Source organism: Pongo pygmaeus, chromosome X, assembly GCF_028885625.2.
Source record: "Pongo pygmaeus isolate AG05252 chromosome X, NHGRI_mPonPyg2-v2.0_pri, whole genome shotgun sequence".
NCBI lineage: Eukaryota > Metazoa > Chordata > Mammalia > Primates > Hominidae > Pongo > Pongo pygmaeus.
Window position 1 is genome coordinate 19,278,621 of NC_072396.2, and position 13,537 is coordinate 19,292,157.

General features: G+C 40.2%; 1 protein-coding gene across 9 annotated transcripts in view; it reads left to right on the top strand.

Annotated features, from left to right (window-relative positions):
* PPEF1 (protein phosphatase with EF-hand domain 1) overlaps positions 1 to 13,537 on the top strand; it is a 150,796-nt gene that overhangs the window by 89,190 nt on the left and 48,069 nt on the right. For all 9 annotated transcript variants that reach the window (XM_054472363.2, XM_054472358.2, XM_063660913.1 and 6 more), the window contains one exon: positions 12,937 to 13,103. In XM_054472363.2, the coding sequence (XP_054328338.1) occupies positions 12,937 to 13,103 (167 nt within the window). The remainder of the gene's footprint in view (positions 1 to 12,936; positions 13,104 to 13,537) is intronic.

Consider the following 13,537-nt stretch of genomic DNA (forward strand, 5'->3'; position numbering starts at 1 on the left):
ACCAAAAATAAAAAAATTAGCCAGACGTGGTGGCGCGTGCCTGTAATCCCAGCTACTCAGGAGGCCAAGGCAGGAGAATAGCTTGAACCCGGGAGGTGGAGGTTGCAGTGAACCAAGATCGTGCCATTGCACTTCAGCCTGGGGGACGAGCAAAACTCTGTCTCAAAAAAAAAAAAAAAAAAAAAAGGAAAAAAAGAAGCTGGAAAGGTAGTGTACTTAATGGTGTCTCAGACAGGAGAATGACACGTAGAGCTTGGGGGTGATGGTGCTTGGTCTCTTAGCTTATAGCAAAAGAATGTCCTAAGTTAAAAGCAGGGAAATGAAAGGCCGGGACACAGAGATATCTGAGGAAGCCCCGGCCATCTGATGATCTCTGATTTACCAAAGTCAGCATTTTGCCCTTTTCTGTCTCATTTATTTTTGTCTGCAGTTTAACTGGAGAGTGATGATAGTTTGCATGAATGTACTGCGGCCTAAAAGCATGAATACAAGCTGTCCTGGAAACAGTGTTTCTATATAAATATAAATGACAGTGATACCCCACCTATCCCAATGTCAAACTTCAGTCTACTTTACTTACCTTCACTTACCACTCATATGTCCCAAACCCAGAATTAAGTAAAAAGGGTCTCTGAATGCTTGAAATTGTTGACATAAATCCAATGGACCCTACTCACAGGACAGGCCTTAGGCCTCTTACTCAAAGATCTTCTCTCACACAAGGTTCACATGAGTTTGCCTGTCTGGCTACCCACCCCACAGCAGATTAGGGAGTGGGAGGTGAAGAGGGAAAAGTCAGACATACTGACAGCAATGAAAATTAAAAAGTTCTGGCCCGGCACGGTGGCTCACGCCTGTAATCCCAGCACTTTGGGAGGCTGAGGCGGGTGGATCACCTGAGGTCAAGAGTTCGAGACCAGCCCAACCAACATGGTGGAACCCCATTCTCTACTAAATACAAAAATAATTAGCTTCGCATGGTGGTGCATGCCTGTAATCCCAGCTACCTGGGAGGCTGAGGCAGGAGGATTACTTGAACCCGTGAGGCAGAGGTTGCAGTGAGCCAAGATTGCGCCATTGCACTGCAGCCTGGGCGACAAGAGCAAAACTCTGTCTCAGAAAAAAAAAAAAAAAGAAAAGAAAAGAAAATTAAAAGACAGAACTATAAAAATGAGATAAAAACTGAAATACTAATACTCAGCGATCTGGAGCTGTGGAGTGTAGGGAAGAGAGTTCTTGCCTTCTCAGAAGTGCCTGAGGGGATGTTTAGACTGATGAGCCTGCAAGGTCAAGAGAGTTTCAAGTTATAAGGTGTATACTCTTAAGAAGTAAAGGGGACCAGGCATGTGGCTCATGCCTGTAATCCCAGCACTTTGGGAGGCCGAGGCAGGTGGATCATGAGGTCAGGAGTTCAAGAGCAGCCTGGCCAATATGGTGAAACCCCATCCCTACTAAAAATACAAAAATTAGCTGGGCGTGGTGGCACGCACCTGTAGTCCCAGCTACTCAGGAGGCTGAGGCAGAAGAATCACTTAAACCTGGGAGGCGGAGGTTGCAGTGAGCCGAGATCGTGCCACTGCACTCCAGCCTGGGCAACAGAGCGAGACTCCACCTGAAAAAAAATAAGAAGAAGTAAAGGGAGCAAATGGCACATTTTAAAAACTTCCAACCGAAATGGTTAAAGTAATTTTTAAAGGCATTTTAGCTTTCAAAGGAATAAGGTTCAGTGATCTGGAAAATCCATTTAAGCAATGCTTATAGTATGAATGAGGATATTGGGTCTTAGGAATAGGAGGATGAGAGAGCATGAAGAAAGAGAAAGCTTAGTTAAGAGAAGAGTATTGGGCCATAAAAATAGATAAGGAAGAAAGGAGGAAGCACATCTCAAAGGAGGAGAGTGGTGAGGGGGTTGGGGGGTGATGGATTTCTCTTGGTAGCATCACACACGAAGGTGGCCTGCTCAGATTACAGGAGGTGCATAACTATGACCTAAGCAATCACTTGATTGCTTTGGGAAATGGTAGAATTTCTGTGATGGTCTTTGTTTCTCACTGTAATACTTTGTACTAATCAATTCATCAACAACTGATTGAATCCCAATTACATGTCATACCTGACTCTGGTTCATTGGTAGAAGCTACAATTGAGTCACATCGGTGTAACCACAGACTCCTAATCTTTTGTTTAGAAGTAGTTAGTGGCCGTGCTTTCACTTACCTTTATTTTATTATTGTTTTTAAGAGCAATAGATCTTGAATTGTGGGGAATAGTTTGGCAAACTACATCCTGTTGGAGATTTTTGGAGCTATAAGTGACCAAAGTTTATGTTATACTATGACTAACTGATTCTCTCCAGCACTCAAAAGAGTAAGTAGGAAAACCTCAGGCTTTGAATTAAGACAAAATTTTAATTCATCTCAATTGGTGGTTTGCTAGACACTTTCTTCCTCGTCAGTTCTTTTATACAGCATAGCATGAATAGGCTCTAAGGCTGGGGCTGGCCCAAAGCCAACTAAGGGCACAGCCTGAGAGACTATTCTAATGTAGGGTCACTGAGAGGCCTCACCATATTACTCTTCATCCAAGTGGTTGGTTTGGTTCAAGACTTCTATCATTATAACTCACCATATGCAAAAGAGAATCTGTCTACTAATGCATTCATTCAGTAAACTTTTATCTGGTCCCTATAGTGTTCAAGGTATCATATAAACACTAAAGGACCATACAAAGTTGATTTAACATATATTTATGAAACACCTATTATGAATGAGGCACTCTACTAAGGGTTGGCAATACAGTATGACTAAAACACAGTTGTTGGCCCCAAAGACATCACAGTTTAGTGGGGAAGGTTGACTGATAAAAAGACAAGATAGTTCAGGGTTGGACATGTTATGATTGGGATCAGCATGGAGTTCTAAGAGAACCCACTGGCAGAGCACCTAACCTTATGGAAGACTTCCTGGAAGAGATGACATTTCTGACGATCTCTTCAAAGAATTTTAGTAATTTAGTAAGTGCCTAAATCATGAAGGGAAGTTCTGGAGGATCATGAAAGATTTTATTCTCACACACTTTTTGTGATGCCCTACAATAAATGATGGGATTTATAGCAATTATTGTTCTTCATTGATTGTTTTGAGATTTTGGTTTCTTTAATATTTGGTTGTCCTTAAAAATTGTATCAGCTAGCACCTTAATACTAAGGGAAACATTTTCAGCTCAGAATCGCATCTGGGTTTGAAAAGGACTCTTCCCCACTGGGTACCACACTCTTAACCACAACAGACCTTTGCTAAAAGGGCATCTCAACTTTACATGGCTTCAATATAATTTTATCATCAAGTGAAGCAATTTACATAACATTAGTTAGGTCATATTTTTAGATTTTATTTTCTGAAAAAGTTAATTTTAATCAGCCCTTTTGCTTAATTAGAGTGACCAGTTTGAAATACTTCTTTCATAGCCTCAGCCTTAGTAAAATTACAAGACATTTTTCCCTCATTGAATAGAAAGCTTGAAATTTTAGATCAAGTATCACCAAATTAGTTTGTTAAATTGATGCCGTGAGTGGTGACCTCCTATCGCTGAAAAAGAGATGCACGTGAACAGAGAGATGCTAATGAACTCTTAACCCCGTGGGTACCATACTGATGCTATCCAGTGGAAGCCCTACTGCCTTGTTTTCCTTTTTTTTTCTCTCTTCCCCGCCATCCTCCACCCCCTACACCCATAATTTTCCAGCTGTGAAGGTAGTCAAACATTTTATTTTCTATCACTGAAATGCTTCACACTGCCACAGTGGCCAATTTTTTTGTTTCCTTTTGAGGTGAAGGTAGTATGTTACAATCAGAACAGACCTCTGAAATAGGGTTTGCAGGAGAAGAAAATTAACGTGGAGTTGACCACAGCTTATTGTTTGATGTGCCTTCAGGAAATGTCCGAATTCATTGGGATAACTTCCAGATGTCTGTTGTAAAATGCTTCTATAGGAAATAGGCAAGACTGTGGGAAACATCTGGTTTTTGTCTCTGTTTAAGTTAATTAATTATGGTCTGCTATTTTTTCCCCCTACAGGTCATCTGACTGCAGTTCAGAGTTGTAGCTACTCTGGACTTTCTGTATCTGTCAACTTAATCACCATGTCATAGATGGTTTGTTGCATATTAGCTGCAGAATGAGCCAGAGGGTTTCGTTTACTGGAACTGGGTGAAGCATGTTTTATGGCATGAGGTTTTGCTTCTTTGAAGGAAACCTGGAGAAATGTCAGTAGCCGGAATCCTAAATATCCTAGACACTCACATCCCGGTAGACTAGTTCCTCATCATCCTGTGTGCTTTTTAGTTCCCTTATTACTCTAAGACTAAAGTGGATTCAAACCCAAACTATATAAAGTAATACGACTAATCCTGGAACAACAGGGCAGATCTTACACATCCAAATGAGTCTTGCCCTCTTTGATGCGGTTGTCTTGAGGGGCTTAACACTGAAAGGAGTTCAGTATACATTCAGGACTCCTTTTAGAATCACTTTCAGAGATGGTGACATACTCTGTTGAATGAGCTTTATTATCACAAGTCTTAATCTCTTGAAGACGTGTGAGATTCTTGAAGAAAATCTTGAAGATTTTCTGAAAAGGTTAAAACTTATTGAGTGTCAAGTGTGTTGCATAAGGTGGATGGATTAGTTGACCATTACTATTTGGGGCTTAAAATGAGGTTTAACTGAAGACATTCATTACTCTTTGCTCATAGTAGAGGTGAAATAAGACATCACAGAGGTAGCAAAGAATTTACCCACAACAAATTCTGGTTTAATTTGAGATAAGAAGTTTTAATACAAGAAAATCTGTCATCGCAATAGAAAGTGTGTTTACCATTCAAACATAATAAATATAATTTTAGACTATTGTATGCATTCCTCAAATTTTGAAATTAAGGTTATACCGGTTTCATAAAATGAGTTGGAGAGATTTTCATCTTTTTCTCTTACTTATAATAATTTGAATCCCTGGGTTGCAAACTCAAACTTGGCTATATATTGCAGTCACCCAGGTGACTCTAATGTGCAGTCAAGGTTGGGCATCATGGGTTTAAGTCACATTAAAACTATTTGCTCATGAAAATTAAAATAGAGTTCTGCTAGAAAGCCACATGGGGCCAGTGCACTGTTCATGTTTTCCTCTTCTTTTGAATCAGTTTTGCTAGGAAATGGATGATTTTCAAGGAAATCATAAAATTGGTTCAAAGAAAGAACCAATAAAATTTGGGTTTATATAAACCCGAATTATCCTTTTTATTTCTTTTCCATTTCCTTAGTTTCAGCTCTTCTCCTTATTTGATGGGTTTTATTGTTCTTTTTCTAATTTCCTAAGATGAATACCGTCTTTCGTGAACATCTTTAATAATGAAGGCGTTTAAGGCTACACATCTTTTCTGGTTTTAGTTTTAACTAGGCCTTCTATTGCACTTGTAATTTTGCTTTTAATTTTCTCTTTGATATAATACTTAGTAAGATGATAATTTTTAATTTCCAAGAATCTTAATTCAAGGAGCTAGACTTTTTTTCTAATCACATTTTTATGAGAATGTATCCTGTGACATTTTTCTTATTTTGAATTTCTTAAGAGTTCTTTGAAGTCAAGTACGAGACTGATTCTCATAAAAGTTCCGTGGACATATAAAAAATTAATTATAGTGTTGAGCCTTGAGCAATGCTGGGGTTAGGGGTACCAATTCCCCATACAGTTGAAAATCCACATATAATTTTCATTCCCCCAAAACTTAACAACTAATAACCTACTGTTGACTGGAAGCCTTAGCAATAACATAAACAGTTGATGAGCACATATTTTGTATGTTATATAATTATAAGCTAGAGAAAAAAAATATTAAGAAAATCTTAGGCCAGGTGTAATAGCTCATGCCTGTAATCCTAGCACCTTGGGAGGTCGAGGTGGGCGGATCACTTGAGGCCAGGAGATCAAGACCAGCTTGGCCAACATGGCGAAACCCCGTTTCTACTAAAAATACAAAAATTAGCCAGGCGTGGTGGCACAGGCCTGTAATCCCAGCTACTACAGAGGCTGAGGCAGGGATTCGCTTGAGAATCTACAGATAATCTACAGAGAATCGCTTGAGCCTGGGAGGCAGAGGTTGCAGTGAGCTGAGATTGCATCACTGCACTCCAATGTAGGCAATAGGGCAAGACTCTCTTTCTCAACAACAACAACAACAACAACAACAAATATATATATATATATATAAAAGAAGAGAAAATATATTTACTACTCATTAAGTGGAAGTGGATCATCACCAAGGTCTTTATCTTCATGTTGAGTAGGCTGAGGAGGGATTGGTCTTGCTGTCTAGGGGTGGCAGAGGGAGAAGAGCCACATATAAGTGGACCCATGCATTTCAAACCTGTGTTGTTTAAGGGTCAGCTGTATTCTCTTATTTGTAATACACAAAGTTCTTCATATATCTATTAAATCAGGTTTATTGGTTGTATATTCAATTTTCCCATATTTTTCTATTATATGTACCTAAATATGTATATTATGTTGCTGTGCAACAAATTACCTGAATACTTAATGACTTAACACTATAAACATTTAGTATCTCACAGTTTCTGTGGGTCAGAAATTTGGGTCAAGCTTAGATGGATGGATTCTGGCTCAGGATCTCTCATGAGGTAGCAGTCAAACTATTGGCCAGGGCTGCAGTCATCTGAAAAGTTGATTGGGGCTGAGGGACCCATTTCCAAGATGGTTCATTCATGTGGCTGTAGACACAGCATTTCAGTTCCTCACTGACTGTTGGCAGAACAGCCACATGGGCTTCTCCACAAGGCTGCCTGATTATTCTTGTGACAGAGCAGCTGGCTTTCCCCAAAGTGAGTGATCCAAGAAAGAAAGCATGCAGGAAGCTGCAGTGTCTTTTATGACTTAGTCTCCAAAGTTGTACATCATCACTTTTGCTTTCTTTTTCTCTTCATGAGAAGCAAGTCAGTAAGTCTTGCCTGTACTCAAGGGGAGGCAAATTAGGCTTCACCTTGTAAACAGAGTGCCAAAGAATTTATGGACATTATTTTAAAGCAGTAATTCAGTCTGAATAACACACTGTGTATTTTTAAACAATTTCTTCTTGCATTTAGTAGTTAAATATATGAAGCAAAAATGTGTTCTTTTGTTTATTGACTATAAGTTCATGAGTTGTATTTTTTTCATAAAGTGACTTTTATTATGACATAATGTTGCTTTGTGATCCTGTTTAGGACTTTAATCTTAAACTCTACTTTGCCCCGTATTAATATTTCCATTCTTGCTTTCTTTTTGTTGCATCTACCTCGTTTTCAACCTTCTCTTACCTACTTTTTAATGTATATTTCTCATGAACAATATATACCTGGGTTTTGTATTTTAACACAGCCTGGTAATCTTGGTATTTTAATGAGAGAATTTACCCCATTCACACTTAGTATAACAACAGATGTATTTGAAATTTTTTCTTCTACTTTGCTATTTCACTTTGTTTCACCCTTTTCCTTTTCTTTTTGCTGTTCTGGTAAAGTTTTATTTTTTATTGTTTTATTTGGAATTTTTACTCAGCTTTTCCATTCAGTAGTGGTTACCTTCCCACTTCTGACATTTCTAGCAAATAATGTGTATGTGTGTATTTCTCAAATAGCTATAACTTTATTCTTCCACTGCGATCCCTTCTCTCTCTCTCAATAAGATAACTGTTTACATACTCCATGTCTCCCATTCAGTTAAGATTTCTAGAGCATTTTATTTTTCTCCTCTCACCTCCCCTGTAAATCCTAGCTATTGCTCATACCATAGTTTTAGTTCTTGACCATTATTAGGTTTTCCTTCATATCATGTCTCTTCTACTTCTGGAATCCTTGCTTAATACTTAAATGCAAGTTTCATATTGTCATATTGATTTATATATAATTATATATTTCACGATTCATTGTTCACATCTGTATTCTTTCTTCTTGATCTTTCCCTGACTTGAGGACTTTTATTTTTTATTTTTTATTTTTTTTTTTGAGACGGAGTTTCACTCTTGTTGCCCAGGCTGGAGTGCAATGGCATAATCTTGGCTTACCGCAACCTCCGCCTCCCGGGTTCAAGTGATTCTCCTGCCTCAGCCTCCCAAGTAGCTGGGATTACAGGCATGTGCCACCATGCCTGGCTAATTTTGTATTTTTAGTAGAAACAGGGTTTCTCCATGTTGGTCAGGCTGGTCTCGAACTCCCAACCTCAGGTGATCTGCCCACCTCGGCCTCCCAAAGTGCTGGGATTCTAGGCATGAGCCACCGCGTCTGGCCAGGGACTTTTAAATGTTAGTATGGTTATTTAGTTAGAGTGTTTTGTTGAGTGTTTTCCTCAGTGGGGCATGTGGATGCTATCTTCTCTGAATGCAGGCTGCTTGAATACAGGGACTTTGTATTGTTTACTTCTGTGTTCCTAGCACCTAAAACTGTGCCTGGTACATAACAAGCAATTGATATATGTTTGCTGTTTTTGTGATATTAAATACTACACATTTGCATGTCTGTTACCCTGAGAATTTGTGTTGTTGGTGATAGTTGATCTCTTACACATCTGCAAGTATTTTTCTATCACCCTGAGAACTTAATGTCTTGGCCACTGTAGAAATCTTGGTTCAAAGTCCTTTTTCCTCTTTAATTTGTAAATTTTATTCTACCATCTCCTGCCTCCACAACTATAGATGAGAAGTCTGATGCTAGGCTGATTCTTTTCCTTTTGTAACTTGTTCTTTCTCTTTGGCCTCTTCTAATCTTTTTACCAGGTAGTAGGGATTTTGTCCCCATCAATTGTGTGTAGAAGTCGTGTTTCAAGCTTCAAAATGAAGTCTTTTTTTTAACCATAGAAAATGTTCTCTCTTATTTTTGTAATTATTGCCTCTTCATCTGTTCCTCTTTCCTGATTTTGAAATGCTTATTATTGGCATATTAAGTCTCTTGGCTTTGAATGCTAGTCTCTTATTTATTCTTCCTGATTTTCATCATTTTGATTTTACTCAAAATGATGAGAGTAAGAGATTTGTCATCTGCTTGCTCTTTCAGGCCAATAATGTATTTTCCCAACCATTCTTTCTTTTAGTTACCTTTAACCCATTGATTTTTTTTTTCTTTTTGAGACAGAGTCTCACTGTGTTGCCCAGGCTGGAGTGCACTGGCACAATCTCAGCTCACTGCAACCTCCACCTCCCAGGTTCAAGTGATTCTCCTGCCTCAGCTTCACCCTCCCGAGTAGCTGGGATTACAGGTGCATGCCACCACGCCTGGCTAATTTTTTGTATTTTCAGTAGAGATGGGGTTTCACCATGTTGGCCAGGCTGGTCTTGAACTCCTGACCTCAAGTGATCCACCTACCTCAGCCTCCCGAAGTGTTGGGATTACAGGCATGAGCCACTGCGCCCGGCCAACCCATTGATATTTTAAGTTTGAATAGTATATTCTTAATGCCAAGAATTAATAAGTTTTTGTTCTTTCTTGTATGCTCTTCTTATTACTTTAAAAATAAACTAGTTCTCTGTTTCCTCCAGCAGTCCTGTTTTATTGGGGACTATCTGCTTTAGTAGATCTGATTGGTCTGTCTCTCTCTAGTTGCCGGATCCTCTTAGGTACTAGCTTATTTCCATTTTCTATTTTCTGCTTAAGCTAGGTTAAGCCTTTCCATAGTTGGAGGCACAACAGTTTCTACTCCTGCATCGAGTGTGAAAAGAAGTCTCTGTGTTTCTAGGTACCCCTAAGTGCAAGTGATCTGTTCTTTTCGTTTCAAGGATGTGGAAGACATCTTCCTACACTTTTTCTAGTAGGATCCAACATTTCAGCTCCCCCTGCCTCCAAACCAAGATCACACACACGCTCTGAGGCAGAGCCACCCCCTTAATCAAGTGTCCACCGTCCCCTCAGGCCTAGTTCTTCTATGTTTTCACCCCAGGGCTCCCTGCCGCTGCTCGTCTAGCCCCCTTCAGACCTGGACATCCCAACAGAGTCTATAGCCTTCAACAGTCCTCAGGTTCCTCCAGCTTACTCACCCTAGACAGCTGAAGGCTGGGGGAAGGAAAGGTAACAGAGATCAGAGATGCAGAATCCTTCCCCCTTTCTTTGTAGTTTGTTTGTTTGTTTGTTTGTTTTAGACAGGGTCTCACTGTGTCACCCAGGCTGGAATACAGCGGTGTGATCTCAGCTCCACTGCACCTCGACCTCCCAGGCCTCAGGCGATCCTCCCACCTCAGCCTCTTGAGTAGCTGCGACTACAGGTGTGCACCATCACACCCGGCTAATTTTTTTGTACTTTTTGTAGAGAAGGGGTTTTGCCATGTTTCTAAATCTGATCTTGAACTTCTGGGCTCAAGCGATCCGTCCACCTCGGCTTCCCAAAGTGTTAGGATTACTGTTGTGAACCATCGTGCCCAGCCTTTTTTACGTTTTGATAGACAATAGCCTCTATTTTTGCAACTGGTTTACACTAAGCCCGGTGTGAATAAGGTTATATGAATTAATACATAAGAAAATACTGGGGCCATGTGCAGTGGCTCATGCCTGTAATCACAACACTTTGGGAGGCTGAGGTAGGCGGATCACCTGAGGTCGGGAGTTCAAGACCAGCCTGACCAACATGGTGAAACCCCATCTCTACTTAAAATACAAAATTAGTCAGGCGTGGTGGCAGGTGCCTGTAATCCCAGCTACTGGGGAGGCTGAAGCAGGAGAATCACTTGAACCCGGGAGGCGGAGGTTGCGGTGAGCTGAGATCCTGCCATTGCACTCCAGCCTGGGCAACAAGAGTGAAACTCCGTCTCGAAAAAAAAAAAAAAGAAAAGAAAATATTGGAATCTTAGAATTAGAAATAACGTGGTCATAATAAAATCAGTCTCTTAATTTGTATGTTGCTTTACCATTTTAATGCAATTTTATACACATGGTCTCATTTGAGTTCCAAAATAGCTGTGTGTGGTAAGTGGAAGTTATCATCCTCACTTGACAGATGAGAAAACTACAGCTCATAAAGGTTACATAACTTGCCCAAGGACACATGGGTAATGAATGGACCTAGACCAGAGAATTCACCTTCTTATCATACTATGCCATTGCTTGTTTATTTGTTTGTTTGCAATTGCCTTCAGAACATGTTACATTGTATAAATGATTTCTAGAATCCCTAAATTATATGCTGTAACCCGTATTATGTTTTTTCAATTATTTCTATTATACTGATATGAGCAATTTAAAATGTATATACATAATAAGATATTGAGTTTAAAGTAATAAGATTTTTAAATGTAGTCGGAAATCTAACAAAAGAGGAATTTGAAAATCATTTGAAAAAGATTAATATGACTAGAATATGTGTATTATTTCCTGAAGGTAGCCATTTTGTTTTTCTTTTCTTTTCTTTTCTTTTTGAGACGGAGTCTCGCTCTGTTGCCCAGGCTGGAGTGCAGTGGTGCGATCTGAGCTCACTGCAAGCTCCGCCTCCTGGGCTCACTCCATTCTCCTGCCTCAGCCTCCCGAGTAGCTGGGACTACAGGCGCCCGCCACCATGCCCGGAGAATTTTTTTTTGTATTTTTAGTGGAGACGGGATTTCACCGTGTTAGCCAGGTTGGTCTTTTCTTTTTCTTTTTTTTTTTTTTTTTTTTTTTTTTTCAGACATAGTCTTTCTCTGTTGCCCAGGCTGGAGTGCAGTGGTGCCATCTTGGTTCATTGCAACCTCTGCCTCCCGGGTTCAAGCAATTCTCCTGCCTCAACCACCTGAGTAGCTGGGATTATAGGTGCACACCACCATGCCTGGCTAATTTTTGTATTTTTAGTAGAGATGGGGTTTCGTCACGTTGGCCAGGCTAGTCTCAAACTCCTGACCTCGAGTGATCTGCCAGCCTCAGCCTCCCAAAGTGCTGGGATTAAAGGTATGAGCCACCATGCCTGGCGAAGGTAACCTTTTTGAAGGAGGACATGCATTTTTATATATGAGTAGTTAAATTTGTCTCTTTGTAATATATTTTTAAAACATTTGAATTTGTTTTATTATGCAGTAGAAGCCATGCAGTAGGGAAATAGCCATCTCCCTATCAAACATGACATCGAGAAAATGTAACCATGTTACATGTGTTTGTTTTGTCTTAGAGTTTTATAGTATAGGACTAAATGAATTAATAGCTATTTTAAAGACCAGGCCTTTGTTCTGATCTCTGCTGCTTTTCATGCTAACACTGTGTTTAAAAGTATTATCTCATACTCAAGAGTGATATTAAAAATACTTAAAAACTGATATGGCCCAGTCAGTGATCACTGAGAATATACCCGGGCTCTGCACACCTGGTGTAGTTGCTCGCTGGCAGTACATCCGACCTGTTCAGTCACATCACATAGCACCCTTCACTTGACTGAGTACTTTCATTTCCATTTTCCCAGGTGATCTGGGGAGGGATGTAGTGCCATCCCCATTTTGCAAATTGGGGGAATCACAGCCCCAAGGAGCTGACCATAGGACCCCTTAGAATAAAGGAGTTCTGGCTCTTAGTTTGGGGGTCTTCCTTGGGTAGAAGTTTCCCTCTTTTCAGAAGAGAAGGAAGAGGTCAGAATAGCCATGTTTGATAGGACAAATATCAGCTCCTTTCAGAGGAAACTCATAGTAGGTGGTGGGTAGAATTAGCACCGCCCCATCCTCCCTGGAATCTTCCATTCCCAAGCAGATTTGTCACTTTCAGGGCCTTTGCAGGAGATGCCTGCCCTGGAAGAGTAAAACTGGCTCAAGAGAGAGAGCAGATTTTTCCCGGTGGAAGAACCTGACTCAGCCTCTTTTTTCCATATTGACAGGGATGTTATGCACACAGCCTGACTTTAAAAGTATATTCTTTTAATTCCTTGTTTTTTCCCTTCTCCTCCTTCCACAGAATGGTCTCCCTTCAGAGAGGAACCCGTATGTTTTTAATGGTGACTTTGTAGATCGAGGAAGGAATTCCATAGAGATCCTAATGATCCTGTGTGTGAGTTTTCTTGTCTACCCCAATGACCTGCACTTGAACAGAGGGAACCATGAAGATTTTATGATGAATCTGAGGTAACCCAGGCCTTTAGATTTTCTCTTTTAAAAGTTTTGCACTCTGGAAAATGCTGCCATATTTAGTTCCTAACAGAGACAGAAGTGAGTGTATTGGAAGAGGCATGAGGGGGATCTCAAGGAGGACTTCAATTCTTACCCCTTTCACTGCCCCCATTATTCTGCTGAGTATCAGTTGCCCTGAAACTCCCTTCCTATCTTTTCTTCCAGTTCTGTCCGTTCTTCTCCCTTCTATTATGTTCTTTCTCTTGCTCCCATGCCCGACCTTCACAGGCTAAACTGTGTGTTGGGTAGGTATGTGAGGCCGGGTTTGGCGGTGTGGCAGGTTCTTCGAACAGATTTGGATGGAATCGTTCTGTTGCTACTCTTGGCTTGCCTCAGATGTTGTCTCAGAAACTAGTTCCATGTTTTTCACCGATGCGTGTATTGTTTTA